This window comes from Dromiciops gliroides, chromosome 1 (genome assembly GCF_019393635.1).
Source record: "Dromiciops gliroides isolate mDroGli1 chromosome 1, mDroGli1.pri, whole genome shotgun sequence".
Lineage (NCBI taxonomy): Eukaryota > Metazoa > Chordata > Mammalia > Microbiotheria > Microbiotheriidae > Dromiciops > Dromiciops gliroides.
The window spans coordinates 276,450,866-276,477,211 of NC_057861.1; the positions used below are offsets into that span (position 1 = coordinate 276,450,866).

General features: G+C 36.6%; 1 protein-coding gene across 4 annotated transcripts in view; it reads right to left on the reverse strand.

Annotated features, from left to right (window-relative positions):
* Positions 1–26,346, reverse strand: part of PDE7A (phosphodiesterase 7A) — a 164,465-nt gene that overhangs the window by 31,026 nt on the left and 107,093 nt on the right. For all 4 annotated transcript variants that reach the window (XM_043984752.1, XM_043984582.1, XM_043984841.1 and 1 more), the window contains 6 exons: positions 22,952–23,103; positions 17,697–17,760; positions 11,056–11,151; positions 9,959–10,059; positions 3,976–4,107; positions 3,681–3,772 (listed from right to left, as the gene is read on the reverse strand). In XM_043984752.1, the coding sequence (XP_043840687.1) occupies positions 3,681–3,772; positions 3,976–4,107; positions 9,959–10,059; positions 11,056–11,151; positions 17,697–17,760; positions 22,952–23,103 (637 nt within the window). The remainder of the gene's footprint in view (positions 1–3,680; positions 3,773–3,975; positions 4,108–9,958; positions 10,060–11,055; positions 11,152–17,696; positions 17,761–22,951; positions 23,104–26,346) is intronic.

Consider the following 26,346-nt stretch of genomic DNA (forward strand, 5'->3'; position numbering starts at 1 on the left):
GGTATAAATATTTCTGGATACCCTTAGAGTTTGTTTTGCTTAGGACTAATTCTTCATTTAAACTGTTCCCCATCTACTTTTTATTCCTCCCTTTCTCCCTTCTCCCTGTCTTCCTGCTGAGTGAAATGCATTTCTGTACCCAACTCTGTATGTGTTTATTTTTCCATCTTCTGACTAAAAAGTACTATTATATGGGATAATTCTTGGGGAAGGAATAGAGAACGGATACAGTGATGTTAACAAACAAAATATCAACAAAAACTTATTTTTAAAAAATCACTTTGGGAGATGAATAATAATAACATTTATACAATGGATTGATATGTAAAGTGACCAGAAACAGAGGTAACAGTTAAGAGACTTGTTACAAGCTGAGAGAGGATAAGGGCTTGAAAGAGGGGGATGTATGTGAAAGCAGAGAATAGGCCATATACAAAAATATAGTGAAGGTAAAAATAACAAGATTTGGCAATGGTTTTGGTATGTGCAATGAAGGTAAAAAGTCCTGGACTACAGACCAGGGTAAATCCTTATATTCATAATTTTTAATGATATAATAGTAATTCACTATATTTATATGCTATTTTACAATTTATAAGGACCCTCTTTGTTTCTAGATTTTTGGGGACCTAAAGGTTATTTTTATGGTCTTCTGGCATCCACCAAGTCTGAAGAACTCCTACCCCAGCCAGAAGGGACCTTTTATATCCCTAGGTGACCAGAAAGCCATGTTAACAAAGGCAGAGGCCACCAGGAAGCTAAGTCAAGGGAGGCATAGCTTGGGTCTTGTTCTACTATCACAGACATCAAATATAGAATAAAAGGTCCTATATACTCCAAAGTATTTATAATAGCACTTTTTATAGCACAAAGAACTGGAAACAAAGTAAATATCTGTTAATTGAAAAATGGCTAAAAATATATTGCTATGTCAATGTAATGGAATACTATTACATCATAAGAGTATAAAGAATATAAAAGAGGTAATGGGAAGACTTATGTGAACTGAATCAAAGAGTATATGTAGATTATGTACACAGCAAGTACAATAATGTAAATATTAAAAAAAAACCCAACAGCAAAAACCAAAAACAATCCATAAAACAACATTAATTATAATGACCAGGCTCAACGCTGAAGAGAAAATGCATTGTCCTCTCTTGCACTTAATGTTAGACTCTATTGATTTGTTAGTTATTTTTGCAGAACTGACTGGAAGTGACACTGTTCTCTCTTGGTTTTCCTTCCAGCTATCTTACTATTCCTTTATCTCCCTCTCTTGTCCCTATGTACTCTGAGATACAGTGACACTGGCCTCCTGGCTGTTCCTCACACACATAACACTCCATCTTACACCCCTGGGCTTGTGTATTGGATATTCTCCAAACCTAAAATTCTCTGTTTCATTGTCTCTGCCTTCTAGTTTCCCTGGCTTACTTCAAGTCTTGGCTAAGGTCTCACCTTCTACAAGAAGCCTTTTCCAGTCTTCCAGAATATGTGACTTTACACTGAGGTTACCCCACATTTGCCCTGTAGATGTGTGTGTATATGTATGTGTATATATGTATATATAAGTGTGTGTGTGTGTGTGTGTGTGTGTGTGTGTGTGTATCCACAGGTAAAGAAATCTTATGTATAAATAGTTACATGTTGTCTTCTCCATTAGACTGCGAACAGAAGAGCAGGTTTTTTATATTTTGTTTTTATTTGTGACTTTCTTATTGTAAACTTAACAGTGCCTGGAATGCTACTCAACTGACTTTTTTTTCTTTTTTATTCTTTGTTATGAGAGATGGCTTGGCAGGTAGGGAAAGGATGAGGGATGTATTTGGAAATAAGGATGATGAAAAAATACAAGGTATCATTTAAAAAAATTTTCAGTAGCTCCCTATTTCCACTAAAACAAAATACAAACTCCTCAATTTGGGACTTAAATCCCTCCATGATCTAGTTCCAACCAATCTAGTTTCCATTATCATTTCATACGACTCCATTTCATATACACCCTACCTTATAGCCAAACTTAGCTACCGGCTGATTACCAAAATCAGCATTCTATCCCTTGTCTCTCTGTTCATTTGCACAGGAGGTCCCCCATACTTGGAATATACTGCCTCCTCACCTGCCTTATAATCCTTCCTTGAAATTTCATCCCTGATGCCACATTCTCAGCCAAACCTTTACTAACACTCCACTTCCAAGTTGCTAGTTCTCTCTCTCGGTCACTCCAAATTGCATTATATTTACTTATCCCTTCATAGGTTATATATTCCGGTACAATAGAAACTCCTTGAGGGCAGATACTGGGCGGTTTTTTTTCCTTTTTATTGACAATACCTAGCATTGTATATGTAGAACTCTGATTGTATAAATGTGGTTACTAAAGAAGATCACAAACCCATCTATCCCTGCCCACTGTCTGCATCCTCTTCTAAATCAACCACAGGTTGACAAGGGTCTTTCTCTAAATATCTTGATAATACACAGTTGATAATGGAGAATGTGGACTGTGCAGCAGGTATCCTTCACTCTCATTACATGAACAACCCATCTTTTTACCTGGTCACATGGTTCTCTAATAACATCTTTTATGTTGCTTTTCATAGTCATCATTTAATAAATACTTGTGAATTGAGTCATCTCATTCATGGTGAGTCTACATTAGGAGTGTTTCTGATCATAGACTACATGGAGACACCAATAAATCCCTTCATATGCACAGTCATTGATGAAAAACAGCCAGTGTGATAATCTTCCAACAGTGTTATAGCTCCCAAAATGACCTCTATCATTTTTCTATCATTTTGATGTGCTACCTGCTCTGACATGTCCTTTTATCCTAATAGCAACAGATATGTCTACAAGGCAAAGAACTTAAGATAATAAAATAGTGAATTTTGTGGCTATTAAAAATTAGTAGATTTTATGGATTTAAAGAGATTTGGACTTTCTCTACCTACTTTTTCTTCCCTTCCCTATTTGTTTGAATTCAGCCTTAAAGGGAAACCAATTTAATACCTATTTGAGATAATCATGGTACAATATATATTTTTTTTTTAGTGAGGCAATTGGGGTTAAGTGACTTGCCCAGGGTCACACAGCTAGTAAGTGTTAAGTGTCTGAGGCCGGATTTGAACTCAGGTACTCCTGACTCCAGGGCCGGTGCTCTATCCACTGCGCCATCTAGCTGCCCCAATCATGGTACAATCTTAATGTATGATTCACTCTACTGTATGGATGAAGTTGGGTTGTAAATTTTAAGAACTCAGCAGCATAATTAATATAAACTAATTTAGAATACAAACTGGAATAGATTGTTATAAAAATAAGTCTTTAGCAAGATTTTGAATTAAAAAACTAGTATAAATATCCCCCCAAATAAAACACCATTTCTCATCCATTAATTTCAGGAAAATACTGAAAATAAGAGATGTAACATCTATAGAAGCCTACACGTATATTTATGAATACACATTTTAATACATACATGTATATTGTATGATATATAGATATATATTTCTTTTTCAATTTATTCAACATTCAAACAAAAATTTGCTAAATGACAATATGTTCGGCAATGAGAAAATACTAACTTCAAAACATTTGTTAAGATTAATTTCCATGGTTCATAATAAAATAAATTTAACGTTAATGAACTGCATTTTATCCATCCAACATACCTGTTTTCTAATGACATATGGGCAAATAAACCAGATTCCCTCAACAACCCCACTGCTGACCTCCAGTGGTGATTTTCTAATACTGAGGTATTCTAAAAATAAAAGTAAAATATTTAGTTATTTAATATACTTTATTGATGTTTCGAAACAAAGAATATTTCAAACTGCCTAAAAACCTCATTCCAAGAGAACTTCTACTCACTGTTCTCACTAAAAACATTTCATATTCTAGTTTTTCATGATTCTAAATTAACAAATTTACTAAAGTTTTATTTTATGTTATAATTGTACTTACCTTGTATAAAGTTGCTAAGTAATGATTTGTTTTAATAAGGAAAGGCTGATTAACACCTGGGTGATCAAGATCATGTGTGGCAGCTGCAATTAAACTCAGCAAGATGTCCCAAGGAGTTACAGAGTTGGCAAGCTATAATTTAATAAAATGGATTATTAATCACCTGAAAACACCTGAGAAATTCTGTACCATTACTACCAATCAATGCATTAGCCAAAATGGATTTTAATGAAGTTCTCTGAGTGGTGAACTGTAAGTTAATGCAAATTACAGCCACACTAGTTTATTTTTAACAAACCTAATTTACCTATTGGTGATAGGTAAATCACCTGTCTACTCTTGTTTTAAGAATTAAAAGACCTATAGCCTCTTTCATTTCATTATTAAGTCACAGAAATATTTTCTTTCCTCCAACACTGCCATCTCCTTTGTGCAGAAAGACCCTTCTCATCACATACCTGGCCTATAGCAGTAGCCTGCTGGTTGTTCTCCCGTCTTCGTCCCTCCCCACTCAGCTGTCAAATTGATCTTAAAATGCATACCTGATCAAGTCATTTGATAAATTACAGTGACTCCCTATAATCTTTTTGTTTTTGTTTTGCAGGGCAATGAGGGTTAAGTGACTTGCCCAGGGTTACACAGCTAGTTAAGTGGCAAGTGTCTGAGGCTGGATTTGAACTCAGGTCCTCCTGAATCCAAGGCCAGTGCTTTATCCACTGAGCCACCTAGCTGCCCCCGGCTCCCTATAATCTTAAGGATCAATTATAAAATCCTCTGCCTTTCATAACCTGGACCCTTCCTACCTTTCTAATTTTCTTACAACTTACTCCCCCCCCCCCCCCCCCCCCCCCCCGCTGCCCCCAGCATACTCTGCAGTCCAGGGACATTGGCCTCTTTGATCTTCTTTGCATATGACACTCCATCTTCTGACTCTGAGCGTTTCCTCTGGATCCATGCCTGGAATTTTTTCCCTCCTAATTTCTTCCTCTTTGCTTCCTTGGCTTTCTTTAAGTCCCACTTAAAATACCACTTTCTACATGAAGCCTTTCCTCTGATAATGATATTTAATTTATTCTGTATATATTTTATTTGTACATAGTTGTTTGCATGTCATCTCCCTCTCCACTCTCCCACCTGTCATTAGACTGTGAGCTCCTTAATACTAGGGATTCTGTTTTATCTTTTCTTAGCATAATACCTGACACTAAGAGTTTAACAAATGCTTGACTAATGACTAATTCTGGATTTTGGCTCTGACATTCCTAGTACTTTTTCCTTTTGGGGCTGCTTTCAGGAAGTAACTGGTGAATTCTTTCAATTTTCACTTTGCCCACTGGTTCTAATAGCTCTGGACAGTTTTCACTTATAACATATTTTCCAAGTCAAGGAGTACAATGATTCTTAAATCATCTTTTCTTGACCTGTTTCACAGTCATTGATCTGGGGTTTCTGGATCATGTGAACAACAAGAGGGAGAACTAGATATTTTCTCTGATCCTCACATGGTCTCAAATCTCTCCAAAACAAAAATTATGCATTAGATAAAACAACTTCAGTTGTCTCCAAAGTCTAGGAATACCAGGAACCCCAAGGAAGATTTTTTAAAAAGCCATGAACTAACAACTACCTTGAGCTTACTGGTTACACTCCCCCACCCCCCACAATAGCCTAACCATACTTCTGCCAGGAAGGCTGTGCTAGCTGACCTAATCCACAGGTTTACAACAAAATACAACCCAGTTCCATTCCTTCATCATTCCAGTCCTGTGAAGACCTAAGCTCCAAGATGCAAAAATCTGCTGAGGCCTTGATAGTCAGTATCCTGGCAGCACTCTACGATGCAAAAAAGCTCTGCAGGAGAGTGGAGGAAAGGGGGAAAGGGACAAGATACCTGCCTGGTCTTAAATTCCACCCCCAAACTTCTTCCTGCTCCGCCCATAATCTCAGGGATCTAGAGGTCAAAAGACACAAATAAATCCTGGCTGCAACATCAGGATGGCAGTGCTCTCAACTACAGGGCCAGGGAACTTTATGGGGGTGTACGAGTGTGATGGCTATGTAGCATTCCACTAAGCCTAAGGAAAAGAGCCCAGCATCCAACCGGGGCTAGTTCTTTCCCACAAGTCAGGGCAGAGACTTGGGTCTTAGGGCAAAGACCCTGGCTGATGAACCTTGAATTGCTCCATAGGAGATGACTGAAACACTCTAAGATCCCAACCCCAGGGAAACAACCATCAAAGGGGAGGGAGTCAGAAAATGAGCAATAGGAAAATAAGGGGGAAAAAAGACTGAAATGACCAAAGATGTCAAGAGAAAGAGAACTACAAGACCTTGAGTATAAGGATATCAATAGAGAAAACATTAATAGCAGAAGGAAATGTGGTGTCTAGATCTAATAAATGAGTTTAGGTCTCTATGAATAAATATTACAAAACAAAGAAAAATGACTCAACATTTGATGACAGAAGACTGAAATTTGAGAGAACATAGAACCACAAAAGACTGTTCCTTAATAGAATAAACAGAAATTAGAATTACAAGAGCAGGATTTATTTATAGCCTGCTCAGCAGAAATAATTGGCAGAATATAAAAATTGATTCCATGATAGCAAATCTCACCAAACAAATGACAAAAAGGACAAATGATTGGAAATACAAATACATGGAAGTAAAGGGCAATATAGAAGAAAATAAAAAAGCAATAACAGTTTTTAAAATGCTCTGTAAGCAAAAATATACTGATCTCAAAAGACATGATATATAGAGACAACCTAAGAATTATAGTTCTCCCAGAAAAACATGACAAGTAAAAAAACCTGAATATCATAATCCAAGAAATAGTATAAGAATGGTGTCCAGAACTTCTGAACACAGAAAAGGAAATACTCACTGAAAGAATGCATAGATAGTCTCCAGAAAAAGTTTCAAGACTGAAAACTCCAAGACACATAGTTGTTAATTTAGCAACTCAATTTAGAACAAAAAAACCCTGCAAGCTAGCATGGAGAAAGACCTTCAAATATAAAGGAGAGGAAACTAAAAACACACACACACACACACACACACACACACACACACACACCACACACGACTATTCTGTAGTAACTAGAAAATAGGAGAGAATGGAATAATGTATTCCAAAGAACAATGGAGTTCTGGATGCAGCCCAGGATGACTTACTCTGCAAATGTGAGCTTCATCACAAATGAAAAAAAGATGGATGTTCAATAATAAATTCAAAATATTCTTAGAAAGAAAACCAGACTGAAAAGATTATCTATTTCTCAAGCATCCCAGATGGGGGTAAAAGAATACAGCAGCCAAAGACAGCAGTGACAGCAGAGACCAGTAAGAGGCTTCTTAATGGTACACAAGGAGAGAAGGCAGAAATCAGGCTGAAGTAGTTGGTGGAGAGGAAGATCTGGGGCATTATATGACAAACCTGGTGACAACCCACCTATAGGCAAATCAATGTTTTTTGTGGAACTAAGTTACAAAATTGGAGGATGCATGAAAGAAGGGAAGAGAATAGGAAGGTTGTGGGGAGTGTGTGATGTGCCTGGATCAAACTGAGGGCTAGTGATGAGGGGAAGGTGATCCCTGTGGTCTCTCAGAAAGAGAAGATACCATAGGGGATTGGGTAAAGAAGAGAGTGAAAAGATGGAAAAGGGAGGGAAAAAGAGGGAGGCCTTATATTGGTGGTGGTTCTACTGATGAAAACTCCTATGGGTGAAGAGAGATGTTTTGTAAAGGGAGATGTGGACCATGTGCTGAATGTTGTCTGTTAAGATTTGGTACTTGAAAAAACCACTTGATTTGCTTTGGGGTGGTGGGGGGTGGGATTGGAACTCCTTGAACAACTGCTGCCTGAGGAAGTGAGAGGACAATGGACTAGGAAGGAGATTTTGAGGTGAATGGGGAAGTAAGGTGACTAGGTGGGAAGGCATATGCTAGTGGTATAATCAGGAATGTGGAGGAAAGGTTGAATATCCCTGCCATGGGGCAGTGTCCTCTCTGACACCTAGAGGAATGGTTGTTTTTCTGGAAGTGAGGTACAATGGAAAAAGGGAAATCCAAAGAGCAAGCTGTACAAGGCAGTGGCAGAAACTGCAGAGGGGAGAGTCCAGAATGATACTTCAGAAGTTTTGACTCCATGAGGAATACAGAGAATAGAGAAGGACTAGGCAAATATAAAGGTCATGGACCAGAGAAGGAGGGTCTAGAGGAAACAGAGAGGACAGATAATGAAGAGAGTGTGAGAAATCTTCTGTGGAAGGAGATGCAAAAAATGAAAGTTGGAATCACTGATTTCTGTTTGGCCTATTTTAATCTTCAGAAAGTCCATTACTTCGGTAGGATTTGCTTCCTGTTTTAAGCTATTTATTCCTCTTCTAATTCTCTCTTCCAGAGCTTTTATTTCATTATTTAATCTCATCTTTAAACACCTTAATCACTTTGTCCCTCAACCCACTTACTCTCCATGACCTACTCACCTCAGTCACACACAAATATGATCATATCTTTGATCTTGCCATCACCCACGAATACATACCTCCATATTCAAGAATTTTAAAATCCCATTATACAACCATAAGTTATTGGTATATTTTTTTGGTTTATTTATCTTTAGCCTAAGTTCCTGAACTGGGGCTTTGTGCTAAGGTCAGGCCTGACCTTTGATATCCTTTTGATGATATAATATATATACAGAACCTAAGATGGACTATATTTTTGTCAACTTAGTTTTGTCTGGATACACTCATCACACTGGCCAAAGGTTGATAATTTTTTTTTTTTGCATTAGTAATATTAGTCTGGCAGTAATATGAAGGATGAATTAGAAGGGGCAGAAAGTAGAAGTGGGAAAACCAGCTTGGAGACTAAAAGCTGTGAGAAAATAATGGGGTTTGGGGACTCCCAGAGGCCCCCACTCAAGGGCCTAACCCAGGGAGCCTTACCTGACATTTCTTTTTTTTGTTAGTGAGGCAATTGGGGTTAAGTGACTTGCCCAGGGTCACACAGCTAGTAAGTGTTAAGTGTCTGAGGCTGGATTTGAACTCAGGTACTCCTGACTCCAGGGCCAGTGCTCTATCCACTGTGCCACCTAGCTGCCCCTATTACCTGACCTTTCTTAAGGCCAGTCCAGAGTGAGGAGAATTTCAAGGGAAATGTAGAACGACATAACTACCTACAGGAAGCTACCTCCCTCAAAACCACACCTACCTGAAAGCTTTTCCTGTCACAGGATCTGTCCTCTGGGCTCTGATGTCAGCACATGCTGCTCATGGACTACCCTCAAGTCCAATGAACCAATAGATTTGAATGATGCTAGCCAATTAGCTTTAAGCAGTGTGTAAGAGCCACCTCTGCTCCTGACTGCAGGAAGCTTACAGGCTCTCACATGCCTGCTTGGTTTTGGAATTTGGAGGGAGCAGATGCAACCCACTCTTGCTCCCCACTATCTCTCCTTCTTAACTTTCTGAGCCATGTGCTCTAACTTTACTAATATTTAATATGCTTTAATAAATGCTTAATGTCCCCAAACAGATGTAATAGCCTCTAATTTCTAAGTAGCAATATATTAGAACCCCAGCTAATTTTCCCTAAAACTTGGGATAATTTATAGGGCAACCTCATATAATTTTAAACACCAGAGTTGAAACTGAAATAGTTGGCTAAAAAGAACTGGAAAATATTTAAGGGAAGTAGTGGTATTGAAATAGTAACCATATCTATCATTAACCACAAAACCCAACTTTGTAGGCAGATCTACTCCAATCATCTCCCTACCCTCAACCTAGGGTCTCTTATCATGCTATCTAGAAATATTTACTAGTCTAGATATTACCTTTACATAGGAAGTTACTAATCTTTGATTTAAGACACCAAAAGAAATATGAAACATTTAAAAATAAATATTCAAACATTCAAATTATGTTTTTCTCCTTACAGTAGTAGATGAAATTCAATGTCAACCTCTTACCTTAGGTTCTTTTAAATAACAGTGCATGGCCTGAGTCACATCAGCAGCATGAACTGCATTGTGATAAGGATTTTGACTATGATAATCCTCTTGAATCATAACTAAAGAGAGAAATTTGAATTTAATTATAATGGAGAAATATATTAACATAGAATGCAGATTATCGATTAATATACATTTTAAATAATTACCATCTGAAAATGAGCTGATATAGGCAAACTGATACTTTAGAAACAAGGCATAACATATTTCCATCATTTCAATAATGAGTACATGAAACAATGATTTCTAAGCTTGGGATTTTGGTACTGTCAACATTTTTTGCTAAAATAAGATTCAATGCTCTGAATCAGCTTGAAGGGTCTGCCAAAAGTATTTCTAAGAAATTTCTTAATTAATTTCTTATTCAAGCAAAGTTTTTATCATGTTTTCCTCTAAGAAAGAGACAAAGATATATAATGGAAACTACCCTTAGTGAGAAAAGATGACTTTACTTGTTTGGAATATATTTCCAAAAGATAGGCCAATAAATAAATACTGCATACTTCTTACATGAACATTATACTATATGCATATTCAAATTTAGGTCTCCATTATAGCCAGGGGAGCCGGCTTATACCAGCTCCTAAAAGAATATTGTTTCAACATGGACATTTATACCTTGGAAATCAGCATATGCTACAAATTAAGCCTTGATTTGTCTTTTTGTCTTGACTTAAGTTATGGAGAAAATGTTAATAATGCAGATTAAACTTAAGTGTTTCCTGAATTTTTGGAGAGCAGGTCATTAAACATTAACTAGTAAAAAATAACAACAACAACAACAAACATTAACTAGTAAACCGCCCCTGCTTATAGCAAGTCCTAGAATACTTTCTGCCTCTATTGTGCTGCTTACAGTTAGTTACAGTGTGGCTAGGTAGGAGAAAAACATAGCATGAGATACTACCATGTGCATTCTTCTTACAGTCTCAAATTTAAAAAAGAAAAAACAACAAAAATTGTTAGATTTTTAGTAGAAGTACACGACATAAAAATTTGAACAAATTCTTATATATGTTTAGGTAACTACCATGAAATTAGCTAGAATTTCTTACCTAAAAACCTACGAAGCTTCATCATATCTAAGTGGAAGTATTCAATTAGTCCATGAAGACTAAATAAGTGAAAGGTTAAGCTCACTAGACTGTTTCCTAAAAAGAAAAGGGGAAATATGTTATTCCAATATAAATATCAGCACAGATTTTTTTCCTTGCATTTTAACTAGGAAATGCATTTGGTATATCTATAATATTAATGTCTCTCACTACATTTTTAGATTTTACTGTATATGTACAGACATTACTAAATAAAATATACTACCTTGTGATTTTCACCTTCATTTTTTCCATATCATACTTTAAAAATGAAATCTTGTTTCCATTCTATGTAATAATAATTAACTTTTGGTTATACTTTTTTCCCCCAAATGAGGCCATGATCTTTCCAAATTCTTTTATTTTAGAAGGCAATTAAGTACAACGGATTGTAAACAATGAAAATCATCCTTTTAAACAATATTGCAAAAGAACTACCGTATGTAAATTGTTATCTTAGATTTTTAACATCTCTAACAAAACATTGTTTGGCAGTAGGAAACATGTCATGCATTATTATATTTTCCCAACACCTACTAAAGTCACACACATATATATGGTGAACACACACACACACATATATATGGTGAACAATAAATATTTTTTAAATGAATTTCACCAAATTTTTTAGCATTCAGAAAAAAAAATTTAAATTTAATCTTGGGATTCATTCAAATTAATGAGCTAACAGGAAGCAATGAGGTAACAATGAAAGAGTATTGGATTTGTTATCAGAAGACCTGAGTCTGAATCTTGCCTCTACACTATCTGTGTGACCTACAGCAAGTCACCAAACCTTCCTGCCACCCAGTTTCTTGGTCTGTAAAATGAGAGATTGAACTAGATTAATGGTCTCCAAATTTCTTTGACAGTAGCCATTGGATTTTACTGAATAGTGGAGTGACATGATCGTTGTTTAGTAGTTTCTCAGACATGTCTAACTCTCCATGATGCTATTTGGGGCTTTCCTGGCAAAGGTACTGAAATACTTTGCCATCTCCTTATCCAGATTATTTTATAGATGAGGAAACTGAAGCAAACAGGGTTAAGAGATTTGCCCAGGGTCATACAGAAAGACATAAATGTATCTGAGGTCACATCTGAGCTCAGGAAAGTGAGTCTTCCTGATTCCTAGCCTGGCGTTGTATCTACTTTGCCACCTAGCTGCCCCTAGTGACAAGATCGGACCTGTGCTTTTGAGAGCTTTGTGAAGAACAGACTAGAGAGGAGAGAGACATGAAGCAGCGAGACAATTAGAAAGCTGGCTATTGCTACAGTCTAGGCAAGAAGTGATTAAAAAAAAACCTGTATTAGGGTAGTGACTGTGGGAGGGGAGAAAAGGGATGTTGTAATGATAAAAACAACAACAAAAAACTTAATAAATGATTGTATATATAGGATGAGGGAGAGTAATTGAGAATATCACTGAATTTGGGAACTTAGGTGACTAGGAGAGTAGTGGTGCTTCAACAGTAATAGGGAATTTCTAATTAAGGATGGATTTGGGGAGAAAGATAATACAACAAGGTCTTTGATAAAGATTACAACTTATCCATCCATGCTTATCTCTATCATCCAAAATGAAAAGTATTTGGGTATTGAGGTGGCTCTTACTCACTGGCCACTGTTCCAGATTGTAGAACCAACCTAGGAGAAAAGAGCAAACTAAAGGATACCTAAGGCAGCCATAAAGTGATATGGGGGTGGGGTCAGGAGTGGCAAGAAGAAGCAGGAGGAGGGTAATGGATATGCTGGAGGAAGGGTTAAGGGGGATTTTCCCAATGTCATGTGTGCAGCTGCTGGTTAAGATGTTCACAGATTAGGATACAACCATCTTCAGAGGTGCATACCAGGACAGAGGTGGGGGAGAGAATTGGAAGTTTGAACAGCAAAGGAAGGAGGCTGGGTGGGGCAGTGTTGGCAGTTAATAGGTAAAACAGGGCCTTGTATTTGTGCTGGAGATAAGCTCAATGGCTGGCTGTTGTGGGAGGGCCATGGAAACCATATTCCCAGTGTCAAGTTGGTTGAACACATACACTCTTTGGAGACCACTGGACTAGATGATTTCTTTCTTTCTTTCTTTTTTTCAAGTGAGGCAATTGGGGTTAAGTAACTTGCCCAGGGTCACACAGCTAGTAGGTGTTAAGTGTCTGAGGCCCGGATTTGAACTCAGGTACTCCTGACTCCAGGGCCGGTGCTCTATCCTAGAAGATTTCTAAGGTCCCCTCAAGTTCTAAAATTTATGATCCCATAAACAATCCTATAATTCAATGACATAATATCTAACATGTTTAATTATATCTGTAAAAATAAGCTGTAGCAACAGTTCTTTTGTTTTTGTTTTTGGCAGGGCAATGAAGGTTAAGTGATTTGCCCAGGGTCACAGAGCTAGAAAGTGGCAAGTGTCTGAGGCTGGATTTAAACTCAGGTTCTCTTGAATCCGGGGCCAATGCTATCCACTGTGCCACCTAGCTGCCCCTAGCAACAGTTCTTAATGGAAAATAAACTACTAATGATAGAGTCCTTTCATCTCCCTGAGCCCTCTGCCAAATATCCCAAGCAGTCTTTCAAACAACTGTAAAAACCAAAAATTAAGTGGAACTATCTATCTAGTAACTACAGTGTTGGCACAAGTAATCATAGAAAGGAGACAGTATTTTACTTTCAGCCTACCTAGGCTATAACACAAAATACTGAAAACAATTAGTCAGTCAACCTAGTCAATAAGCAATTATTAAACATTAAACACTTACTATCTGCCAGGCACTGTACTAAGCTCAGAGGATACAAAGAAAGGTAAATAATGTTCTTATACTGGAGGAGCTCATATTATAATGGGAGAGAGAACAGGTAAATAACTAGGAATATACAAGAGACATAAAGTGTAAATGGAGAGTAATCTGAGAGAAAAGGCATCGGTAGATGGAAAATAGGGGACCAGGAAAAGCTTCCTGTACAAGCTGAGATTTGAGTTTGAGTCCTGAAGGAAGCCAAGGGAAAGCTAAGAGGTGAAGGTGAGATGGGAGAACACTCCAGGGATGGGGGAGGGGGCAACAGCACAGAGTCATATGATAAAGTGTCATGTGGGATGAACATCAAGTAGGCCAGTATAGCTAGATGAGTGGGAAAGTAAAGGTTGTGAAGAGCTTGAAATGCCAAACTGAAGACTGTATATTTATCCTGGAAGGAAACAGAAAGTTCCTGTAATTTATTGAGAAGGGGAGGAGGGGCACATGGATAGGCCCACATTTTCAGAAAATCACTTTGACAACTGAATGCAGGATGGGTTGAAGTGGGGAAAGATCTGAAGCAGGAAAACTAATCATAAGGCTATTGTAATAGTCCAGATGAAAGGTAATGAGGATATGTACCAGAATGGTGGCGATGTACATAGAAAAAGGGGAGTGTATCCAAGACATTTTGCAAAGGGATAAATAACAAGCTGGATATAGGGCAGTGGGGGGGGGGGGGAATGAGGGACAGTAAGGACTCTAGGGCATACTAAGATTGCAAACTTGGGTAACTGAGATAATGGTGGTCTCCTCAACAGTAATAACAAAGTTTGGAAAGGGAGGAAAGTTTGAGGAAAAAGAAAATGATTTCTGTTTTGAACATGGTGAGTTTAAGATGCCACCTAAAATCTAGTTTGAGATGTCTTAAAAGCAGCTGACAAAAACTAATACTTTCAAGAAAATGAAAAATTATGACAATTTATAAACAAATAACAACAATTTATAAAAATGAACTGTATGATCTGGAACATCCTTGTGAAATGGTGAGCTATTGCTGATCCTTGTCCCACCTTTCACCTGGAGTATCTAATCTGTCTCAGGAAAGTTAGTAATTATTTTCATAATACTTTATAAATGGTAAACATTTTATTATTCCTACATTATTAATGTAGTATTAGTACTACAAAGTGATGCCCAATAATTTCTTTCCCATGAGTATAATCTATCAATTACCTGTGGCTGAGTGAATATGGGCCCAGGAGTCTATGGTCTACTTTCATGGGAAAATATCCCCATCTTCTGGAGATTAGGAAAATTACACAAGGGAATATTACATAAAAGAGGACTTCTATAGAGAAAAGAAAATTTGTAGGTATCTAATAAGGCATGGAACACAAATTAAACCAGAAGAATTTTGTACAGAGCAATGTTTCCTTCACCATTACAAAATATGAACTGATTATTATTGTAAAAGTGGCTAAGAAAAATTACTCAAATTGATCTGTGATCATATAAATTTGGATGATCCATTCAGTGATAAAGACTGTAATCTATTCAAATCTGCTGATATTGTGCTGCTCTAGTTGAAACCAATAGACTCTCTACAAACTCAGTTTATAAAATTTTGGATTATAATAAACTATTTTTATCATCAACAATTACTGAATATTACATAACAGTTTATGTTAAATCTAGGTGCATATTACACACAAATATATACTTGGGTATATGTTACACACAAAGTAGGGAACAAGTAATTTTTTGCTGGTAGTGCCATTAAGTGTCCCATTTATGTGTTAAATTTCAACTTGGCTAGTAATATAATTATATACCTTGCTTTGCTTTGCATAGTGCCCAAACATATAATTTATTATAATGGTAGGTATGAGGGAAAATGCTGGATTTCAAGTCAGTGAACCTAAGTTCAAATCTCAACTCTGCTTCTTATTGCTTCTGTGACATAGGTCAAGTTATTTAATTTTTCACTTCTCTTCACCTCAATCAAAGCTTTTTAAACTGTGGGTTGCAACCCCAAATGGGGTTGTGTAACTGAATGTGGGAGTTGCAAAAAAATCTGGCAACAGTAAAAGATTATGTATACTTATTTTATATACATATATATCCCGGGTCATGTAAAAAATTTTCAGGCAAAAGGAGGTCGCAAATGGAAAAACATTTAAGAAGCTCTGGGCTAAATGACCTCTGAAGTCCCTTTCAAATTATAGTCTATGGTCCTGCATAAAGTGACATACATTACGTATAATGTTCATAGATCAATTAGTCAAGTTGGATATCTACATTATGAAAGGCAATGTGGCAGAGTGGATGGGAGGTTAGATTTAGAGTGAGGAAGATCTGGGTTTAAATTAGATTAACTCTTTTTTTTTTTTTTTGGTTGTTGTTGTTATGAGGCAATTGGGGTTAAGTGACTTGCCCAGGGTCACATAGCTACTAAGTGTTAAGTGTCTGAGGCCAAATTTGAACTCAGGTCCTCCTGAATCCAGGGCCGGTGCTCTATTCACTGTGCCACCTAGCTGCCCCTAGATTAACTCTTAATTTCAACTTCTTATCCATCAAATAGGCAAAGTTTTTAAATAATGGAAAATGACAAGTTTTGGAAGCACTGTGGCAAAATAAACACTTTACTGGTAAAACTGTGAGTTGGTCAAGACATTCTGGAAAGCAATTTGGAACTATGCCAGAAAGTTACTAAACTGCACACCCTTTGACCCAGCTATACCACTTACCACCTGATGTGACCTTAGTCAAACTGCTTAACCTCTTTATGTCTACTTCCTTATCTTTAAAATGAAGGGGCTGGATTAGATCAGGGCTTCTTAAACTTTTTTCCATTTATCACCACTATTTGCCTGAGAATTTTTTACATGACCCCAGGTATATAGGCATATAAAATAAATATACATAGTCTTTTACTGTTGTCAAATTTTTTGCAACTCCCACATTCAGTTATGTGACCCCCATATGGGATCACAACCCACAGTTTAAGAAGCTTTGGATTAGATGACCTCTAAGGTCCCCTCACAGCTCTGGATCTATGATCCTATGGTATCAATGAACTATAGAAACCATCCTTCTCCAAAGTCATTGGTAGACTAGCTTCCAATAGCTGTTATACTTTCCAGTAGCAATACACATACACACACACTCCCTTCAAAAGAAGTGATGGAGTTCATCTCAGAAAGACAGAGAACTCCATATAGTATGGTAGAAAAGTACTGAACTAGAAATAAGGAAACCTAAATTGGAGTCTCAATTTAAACAGTTACTGGCTGTCAAGCTTAAGGTCATTTAATTTCTCAAAAACCTTAGATTCCTCACATGAAATAAAAAGTAAATACAAATTGTACTACATATCTCAATGACTTGCTGTAAGAAAAACCCTTTGTAAAACATTTAAGTGACAAAAATAACATAAGCTGTTGATAACTGAGCTTATTGGCTAAGAATTATTCATTTCTTTCAGTCATGTTTGACTCTTTGTGACCCCATTTGGGGTTTTCTTTGCAGATACTAAAATGGTCTCCATTTCCTTCTCCAGCTCATGTTGCAGATGTGGAAACTAAGGCAAAAAGCGTTAAATGACTTGCTTAGGGTCACAAAAGATCTGAGGCCAGATTTGAACTTTAGGAAGATGAGTCTTCCTGACCAAACACAGCACTCTATCCACTACAGCACCTAGAGAAAAAAATATTTTGGTCCTTCTGGGAGTGACTGATCTCAATGCTCAAATTGAGCATTTTCTTTAGACTTTCATTCTTTCTAATGTCTTTCTTTATTCCCTCACTCTTCTCTAATATAGATGACTTTTGCTTTGACAGAGTAGATTAGAACAAACCATTCCTTACTTACCATTAGTTAATCTATCAAACAGAAAGATATCAAAATTCCAATTGCCAACTTTTTCCAACATACACTGAAATAAAATAAAAATGTTTCCATTATTAACATAATTTCAATCAATATTTTCTTTTATCTGTGGCTACTTTTTTATAATAAACATTTTTATTTATAGTTTTGAATTCCAAATTCTATCCCTTCTACCCTCCCTGAGACAGTAAGCAGATTATGGGTTATACATGTACAATTATGTAAAACATTACCATATTAGTCATTTTGTACAAGAAAACTTGAATAAAAGAAAAAAATTTAAAGTGAAAAATAACATGCTTCAGTCTGTGTTCAATCAATATCAGCTCTTTCTTTGGAGGTGGATAGTATGCTTCATCATTAGGCTTTTGGGATTTTCTTGAATCATTGTATTGCTGAGAACAGTTAAGTCACTCACAGTTCTTCATCCAACAATATTGTTGTCACTGTGCACAGCATTCTCTTGGTTCTGCTCACTTCACTATACATCAGTTCATACAAGTCTTTCCAGGCCTTTCTGAAATCATCCTGCTTGTCATTTCTTATAGCACCACCATATAGCCCAGTTTGTTTAGCCATTCCCCAATTGATGGGCATTTCTTTGATTTCCAATTCTTAGCTACCACAAAAAGAGCTCCTATAAATATTTTTGTACAAATAGATCCTTTTCTCTTTTTGGGGATGTCTTTGGGATATAAACCCAGCAGTGGTATTGCTGGATCAAACGGTATGCACAGTTCTATAGCCCTTTGGGCATAGTTTCAAATTGCTCTCCAGAATGGCTGGATCTTTTCACAACTCCACCAACAGTGGATTAGTGTTCCACTTTTCCCACATCCCCTCCAACATCTAATACTTTCTTCCTTTTTTGCTATATTTGCCACTCTGAGAGGTGTGAGGTGATGTCAGAATTGTTTTAATTGGCATTTCTCTGATCAACAGTGATTTTCATATGATTATAGATAGCTTTGATTTCTTTGTCTGAAAACTGCCTGTTCATATCCTTTGACCATTTATCAATTGGGGAAAGACTTATATTTTGATAAATTTGACTTAGTTCTATATAATTGAGAAATGAAGGCTTTATCAGAGATCCTTGTTTCAAAAATTCTTTCCCAGTTTTCTGCTTCCCTTGTAATCTTGGTTACATTAGTTTTGTTTGTGCAAAACCTTTTAAATTTTATATTATCAAAATGATCTATTTTACATTTTATTTTGCTCTCTATATTTTTTGGTCCTAAATTCTTCCTCTGCCCATAAATCTGACAGGTAAACAATTCCATGCTCTCTTAATTAGCTCAGGTTATCATCCTTTATGTGTAAATCATGCACCCATTTTGACCTTATCTTAGTATATGTTGTGAGATGTTGGTCTATACCTAGTTTCTGCTACACTGTTTTCCAGTTTTCCCAGCAGTTTTTGTCAAATACTGAGTTTTTGTTCCAAAAGCTTGGATCTTTGGTTTTATCATATACTAGATTACTGTAGTCATTTACTATCATGTAATTTGTACCTATCCTATTCCACTGATCCACTTCTGTATTTCTTAACCAGTACCAGATTATTTTGATAATTAGCACTTTATAATACAGTTTGAGATCTGGTACTGTTAGGCTACATTCTTTCATATTTTTTTCATTGATTACCATGATACCCTTTAACTTTTATTTTTCCAGAAGAATTTTGTTATTATTTTCTCTAGATCTATAAAATATTTTTAATAGTTTGATTGTTATAGCACTAAATAAATAAACAAATAGGATTGTCACTTTTTGGGGGTTGGAGCAATGAGGGTCACACAGGGTCACACAGCTAGTAAGTGTCAAGTATCTGAGGCCAGATTTGAATTCAGGTCCTCCTGAATCCAGGGCCAGTGCTTTATCCACTGCACCACCTAGCTGCCCCTAGATTGCCATTTTTATTTTATTGGCTCGGCCTACCCATGAGCAATTAATATTTTTCCAATTGTTTAGATCTGACTTTATTTGTGTGAAAAGTGTTTTATAGTTTTGGTCATATAGTTCTTGGGTTTGTCTTGGCAGGTAGACTCCCAAGTATTTTATATTGTCCAGTGATTTTAAATGGAATTTCTCTATCTGTTGTTGCTGGACTTTGGCTACTTAAAAAAAAAAAAAAAGCAATGGGAATTGAAACTGACTTGCTCAATTTGGAATTATGCCCAAAGGGCAATAAAGCTGTGCATACCTTTTGACCCAGCAATACCACTTTTGGGTCTTTTTCCCAAAGAAATCATGGAAAGGGGAAAGGGACCCACATGTACAAAAATATTTATAGCTGCTCTTTATGTGGTAGCAAGGAATTGCAAGTTGAGGGGATGCCCATCAATTGGGGAATGGCTGGACAAGTTATGGTATATGATACAGTGGAATACTATTGTGCTGTAAGAAACCTGAAGGGTCTTGCGTGGGCTGATGAGTGAGATGAGTAGAACCAGAAGAACATTGTACACAGTATCATCAACACTGAGTACTGATCTACTGTGATGGACTATATTCTTCTCACCAATGCAATGGTACAGAAGAGTTCCAGGGAACTCATGATAGAAGAGGATCTCCAAATCCAGGAAAAAAAAAAAGAACTGTGGAGTATAGATGCTGAATGAACCATATTATTTCCTTTGGTTTTGGTGCTGTTGTTTTTCTATTTTGAGGTTTTTCGTCATTGCTCTGATTTTTCTCTTATAACATGACTAATGCAGAAATATGTTTAATGTTATTATGTGTGTGTATATATATAAAACCTATATCAGATTGCCTGCTGTCTAGGGGAGGGGGGAGGGAGGGAGAAAAATCTGAAATTGGAAAGCTTGTATAAACAAAAGTTGAGAACTATCTTTACATGTAACGGGAAAAAATACTTTATTAATTAAAAAAAGAAAAATTAAATTAAATAAAAAAAAGAAACTGACTTGCTCAGACTATGAAGGAATATGTTACCAAATCATGTAGTTTTATTCAAAGACCTGTCTACTTAACTCATAAAGGTATAAAGTTACTATGATATGAAAAACAAATTACTTCATGTTTCTCTAGTGCTTGGGGTGGAGAGGTAGAATGCCAGGAAGAAAATAAAACAAGAAGAAGGTGTTTTGATATTCTTAGTCCCCATATACTTTTTTTTTGGTGGAGCAATGAGGGTGAAGTGACTTGCCCAGGGTCACATAGCTAGTGTCAAGTGTTTGAGGCCGGATTTGAACTCAGGTCCTCCTGAATCTAGGGCTGGTGCCTTATCCACTGTGCCATCTGGCTGCCCCCTCCCCATATAATATTAAGAATCTTATGTAAAAATGATTTAAGGTCATCAATTATTGTGATCAAAGTTTTTGCAAATCACAGTGTCACAATGTTTTTATGAAGATCTAGTTTATTATTTGGGATAAAGAATTAAGTTAATATGAACAATCTATTGGATGTTAAATGCCTCCCTAAAAACAAAATTAAATAATTTTTACCTAAAGACTCTTACTTCTATAAGCATGTGGATAAAACTATTCTCAACAACAACTTAGCCTTTATAAAATGTCTACAGAGATATTAAAAATGAATTATGCTGTGTGTTAAGATTATTTGAATTTGGCTGACTCATTCGAAGGGGCCACACCTACTTGGCCTGCTGAGGTCAGAAGGAGAAACCATTCTCCATAGGCAGTTTTTGAAGGACCTCCCCTTTTGGGGGAGGAAGATTAGATGCTCACTGAGGGGAGCTCTGGGCTCTTCTGGAATTATCCTTCTTCCCCCCCCCCCACCCCCCAGCAGCAGCAGCAGCAGCAGCAAACAAGTCCTTCAAGCCTAGCTGTAAGCTGTTATTTCCATTGAAGCCATGAGCTCCAGGTGGTGAGTTAAAATACGAACTCTGCTCTTTTGAATTAGCTGAACTGGAAGCGAATTTGGGGATTGTATAGACTTAGGTTAGAGCTAGGAGGATTATCTGTATTTCTTTTCCCCTATTCCCTTGACTTTGATTTTATTAATTTCACCTTTGCTGTTTACTTTATTCTCATTAATAAAACCGGATTCATTTGTGGAAAAGAGGCTGTTAGGTTCCTTTCTTATTGGTCTGGGAGAAATATCTAAAAAGGCAGTTTGGAGGGGAGGGAGCTTTGAACCTAGAGGTCCCTTATCATTTTCAGGACCCCAATATTTCAGCGAGCCACCCAATTAACTCTCCATATATTAAATTTGGCCCTCACAACTGGAAGGTCTAGGTTGAAATAACAATTTTGCCACTATCTTGATGAGCTTAAGCAAATAAGCTCTTTAAGTTACAGTTTTCGCTGGGCAGCTAGGTGGCACAGTGGAGAAAGCACCAGCCCTGGATTCAGGAGGACCTGAGTTCAAATATGACCTCAGATACTTGACACGTACTAGCTGTGTGACCCTGGGTAAGTCACTTAACCCTCATTGCCTTGCCAAAAAAAATTTAAAAATTTTTTAAAATTAAAAGTTACAGTTTTCTCATCTGTAAAATGGAAAGGTTGGATTGTACACTTGTCTAACAGCCAAAAGACATGGAGTTTATTTCTAATGTTGACATTAATTATGTACGTGACAAATTGAGTCAATCTCTCTGAGTCTCAGTTTCTTCATCTGTAAAATGTTAGGGTTGGAACAAATTTTCATGTAGCTCTAAAAAGCTACTTTTTACTCAGTGTTAAACTAACATAAGAAAGTTTACTTTCATTACTGTGTAAAATCTATTTATATAATATTTTCACTTTGGTTTTTTTGCATGTAATTGTTTTTCCTTCAGTTGTTTCTTCTTTTATAACATGACTAATGTGGAAATATGTTTAACATGATCACACATGCATAATATCAGATTGCTTGCTGTCTTGGGGAGGGGCCAGGAGAGGGAGAAAAATTTGGAACTCAAAATCTTCTAAAAATGAATGTTGAAAGTTATTTTTACATGTAACTTGAAAAAATGAAATACTATTTATATAAAATTTACAGTCTAGTTTTCCAATGTCACTTAATTTGTCTGAGGGTCATCAGGAGCCATGTAACTGAGGAAAAGCAACTGCTAAATTAACCAAAATTTAACTTTCAACTTCAAAAGTAGTCATTCAAAAGGAAAAAGAACATACAAAAAGTTCATTCAAAAATGTATCTTAAACACTGGATTAAATATTCATAAGTTATGTTAGCATACATATGTGAAATACTTTGCTTAAATTTAATAAAAAATTGAAAATTTTAAAATAAAATGTACAAACCTTAGCTTGGCCATTATAATCATCATCTAAAATGTTTAATGAATTTGAAACAGCAACACCACGGAAAAAGCGAGAAGATCTAAGATATCGCTGGAAACTTAGTAACCTCCTTATATTCCTGGCAGACACAGACACTTCAATTTCAGATTGTGCTGAAAAATAACAACAAAATATCAGTACATCAAGTCAAAACAACCATTCCATAAAATGTACAATGTTTCTCTGCCAATCCTTATGCTTCCACAGCTATTTTTTTTTTAGAACTTATCTACTTAATGATTACCATCATCCTGAGGAAAAACAGGCGACATTAATCACATTTTTCCATCGAGGATGAAAGCTGGAATGGCCTTCTTGATTATCACTTAAAGAGCACACAGAGACCTAAACAGAAGCCAGACTCTGAGCTTCTCAAACCACAATACATCTACCTTGCACAGTCATTTGGCCTTTCTACCAGTTCTAAGTAGCATATGTACAAAATGGTCAAACTCAGATTAACAGGAACTTTCATACTTAGAAACCAGTTCCCAAGGTACAATTGAAGTCTAAAACTTATCTTTCTAAATCAATCGTTTAACTGTGTAGACTCTCTTAAAATGTTTCCCTAAAAAAAGAAAATGTTTTTACTGAGAGAGAGAGAAAAAAAAGAACCAAGGTGATTTAAGATGATTTCTATAACTCATATAGAGTTAGGAAACAAATTTCCTAGGAGCAAGTGACAATGCATTGTTTCTGAAAAATAGCATATCAACTCTTCCGATTGTTAAACGTACATGTGAACATTTCAGGCTAATAAAATGTCAACCAATACCATAAACTACACAGTCTGCTCATTTCCAGAAGAAAAAAAAGCAATGCATTTTTTTTTCATTTTACCAGACCTTAATTTTTTTCAAATTACATGTACAGATAGTTTTCAACGTTCGCTTTTTTTTTTTTTTTGCGGGGCAGTGGGGGTGAAGTGACTTGCCCAGGGTCACACAGCTAGTAAGTGTCAAGTGTCTGAGGCCGGATTTGAACTCAGGTACTCCTGAATCCAGGGCCGGTGCTTTATCCACTGTGCCACCTAGCTGCCCCAATATTCACTTTTGTAAGATTTTGAGTTCCAAATTTTTCTCCCACTTCCCTTTCCCTTCCCCCTCCTGAAGTCAGCTAGCAATCTGATATAGCTTATACATTACTATCATGTTAAACATATTTCCACATTAGTCTTGTTGTAAGAGAAGAGTTAAGGGAGCAGCTAGATGGCGCAGTGGATAGAGCACTGACCCTGGATTCAGGAGGACCTGAGTTCAAATCCAGCCTCAGACACTTAACAATTACTAGCTGTGTGACTCTGGGCAAGTCATTTAATCCCAATTGCCACACACACACACACACACACACACACACACACACACACACACACACAGTCAAAACAAAAGGAAAAAAAAAAGCACAATAATTTTTCATTACATTCCTATACCACAACTTATTTAGCCATTCCCCAATTGATGGGCATCCTCTCAATTTCCAATTCCTTGCCACGACAAAAAGAGCAGCTATAAACATTTTTTGTACATGTGGGTCCTTTTCCCTTTTTATGATCTCTTTGGGACATAGACCTAGTTGTGGTATTGCTGGGTCAAAGGGTATGCACAGTTTTATAGCCTTTTGGGCATGGTTCCAAATTGCTCTCCAGATTGGTTGGATCAGTTCACAACTCCACCAATAATGCACTAGAGTTCCTTTTTTCCCACATCTCCTCCAACATTCATCATTTTCCTTTTCTTTCATATTAACCAACTAGATAGATGTGTGAGGTGGTATCTAAGAGTAGCTTTAATTTGCATTCCTCTAATCTGTAGTAATTGAGAACATTTTTTTCATATGACCATAGATAGCTTTATAGATAGCTTCATTTGAAAACTGCCTGTTCATATCCTTTGACCATTTCTCAATTGGGGAATAACTTGTATTCTTATATATTGATTCAGTTCTCTATATATTTTAGATATGATGCCTTTATCAGAGACACTGGCTGTGAAAATTGTTTCCCAGCTTTCTGCACAAAGCAATGTATTTAAGAATCAACAACAGTTTTTTTTTCCAAAACAAATATTTTGTCTCACAGTTCTTACAGCAAGACCAATTTTTACTTTCCTGTTTATTTTTAAAGATCCTATTATACTATTAAATGGGCTATTAATAGTCATATTCAAATGGTTAAGTTTAATAATTATGTGAGCAGTTTTAAATACTTGAAATATCCTTTCCTAAGTCTTCCCCCCTTTAATATTCCAACTACTACCTCCCTTCTCAATTCTATATTATACACAAGGGGATAATCCATAATGTGCTTTAAAATCTGTAGTCTAGGGGCAGGTAGGTGGCGCAGTGGATAGAGCACTGGCCCCTGGATTCAGGAGGACCTGAGTCATTTCAAATCCAGCCTCAGACCCTTGAAACTTACTAGCTGTGTGACCCTGGGCAAGTCACTTAACCCCAATTGTCTAAGTAGTCTAAATTCCAAAACACGCATGACGGAAAATGCTAGCCACATTCAGAGAAAATTGATGGAGTCTGAATATAGATCAAAGCATGTTATTTTCATTTTGTTTTTTTTTAATGCTATTTTTTCCCTTTTGTTGTTTCTTCTTCCATAACACAATTAATGTGGAAATATGTTTAACATGATTGCACATGTATAAACCTATCAGACGGTTTCCCATCTTGGGGAGTGGGAGAGGAGGGAGGAAAATTTGGAATTCAAAATCTTATAAAAAATTAATGCTGAAAATCATCTTTACATGTAACTGGAAAAAATAAAATGCTATTCACATAAAATTTATAGTCTAGTTTTCCAATGTCACTTAGCTTGCCTAAAGGCTATCAGTAGCCATGTGGCTGAGGAAATGCAATTGCTAAATTAAGCAAAATTTAATTAGAAAAGTAAAGCTGGTGCTGCTAAAAATCATTTGACATCTGAATGAATTAATCAGGTTAATATGAGTTATGTCCCTATTCCCTGCATTACTAAGGATATTCCCAAATAGCCATAAAGGAAAATATTTCTAAGCAGTTGTTGAATCCTCTCGAATTTACTTTCAAAATATCTCTTGCATATGCCCCTTCCTCTCCATAGAGACAACCTTGGACTATCACAGTAGCCTGCTGGTGGGTCTGCCTGCCTCAGATCTTTAGTACATTGTCTACTTAACTGTCCAAGCAATCTTCCTAAAGGTCAGGTCTAACCATATTGCCTCCCTATTCAACAAGCTCCTCACTTGCAGAGATGGCAAAGTGGTACAGTGGATAGAGTACTTCGCCTGGAGTTGACTTCAAATCCAGTCTCAGACCCTCACTAGTTATCAGACCCTGGGTCAAGTCATTTCATCTCTCTCAGCCTCAGT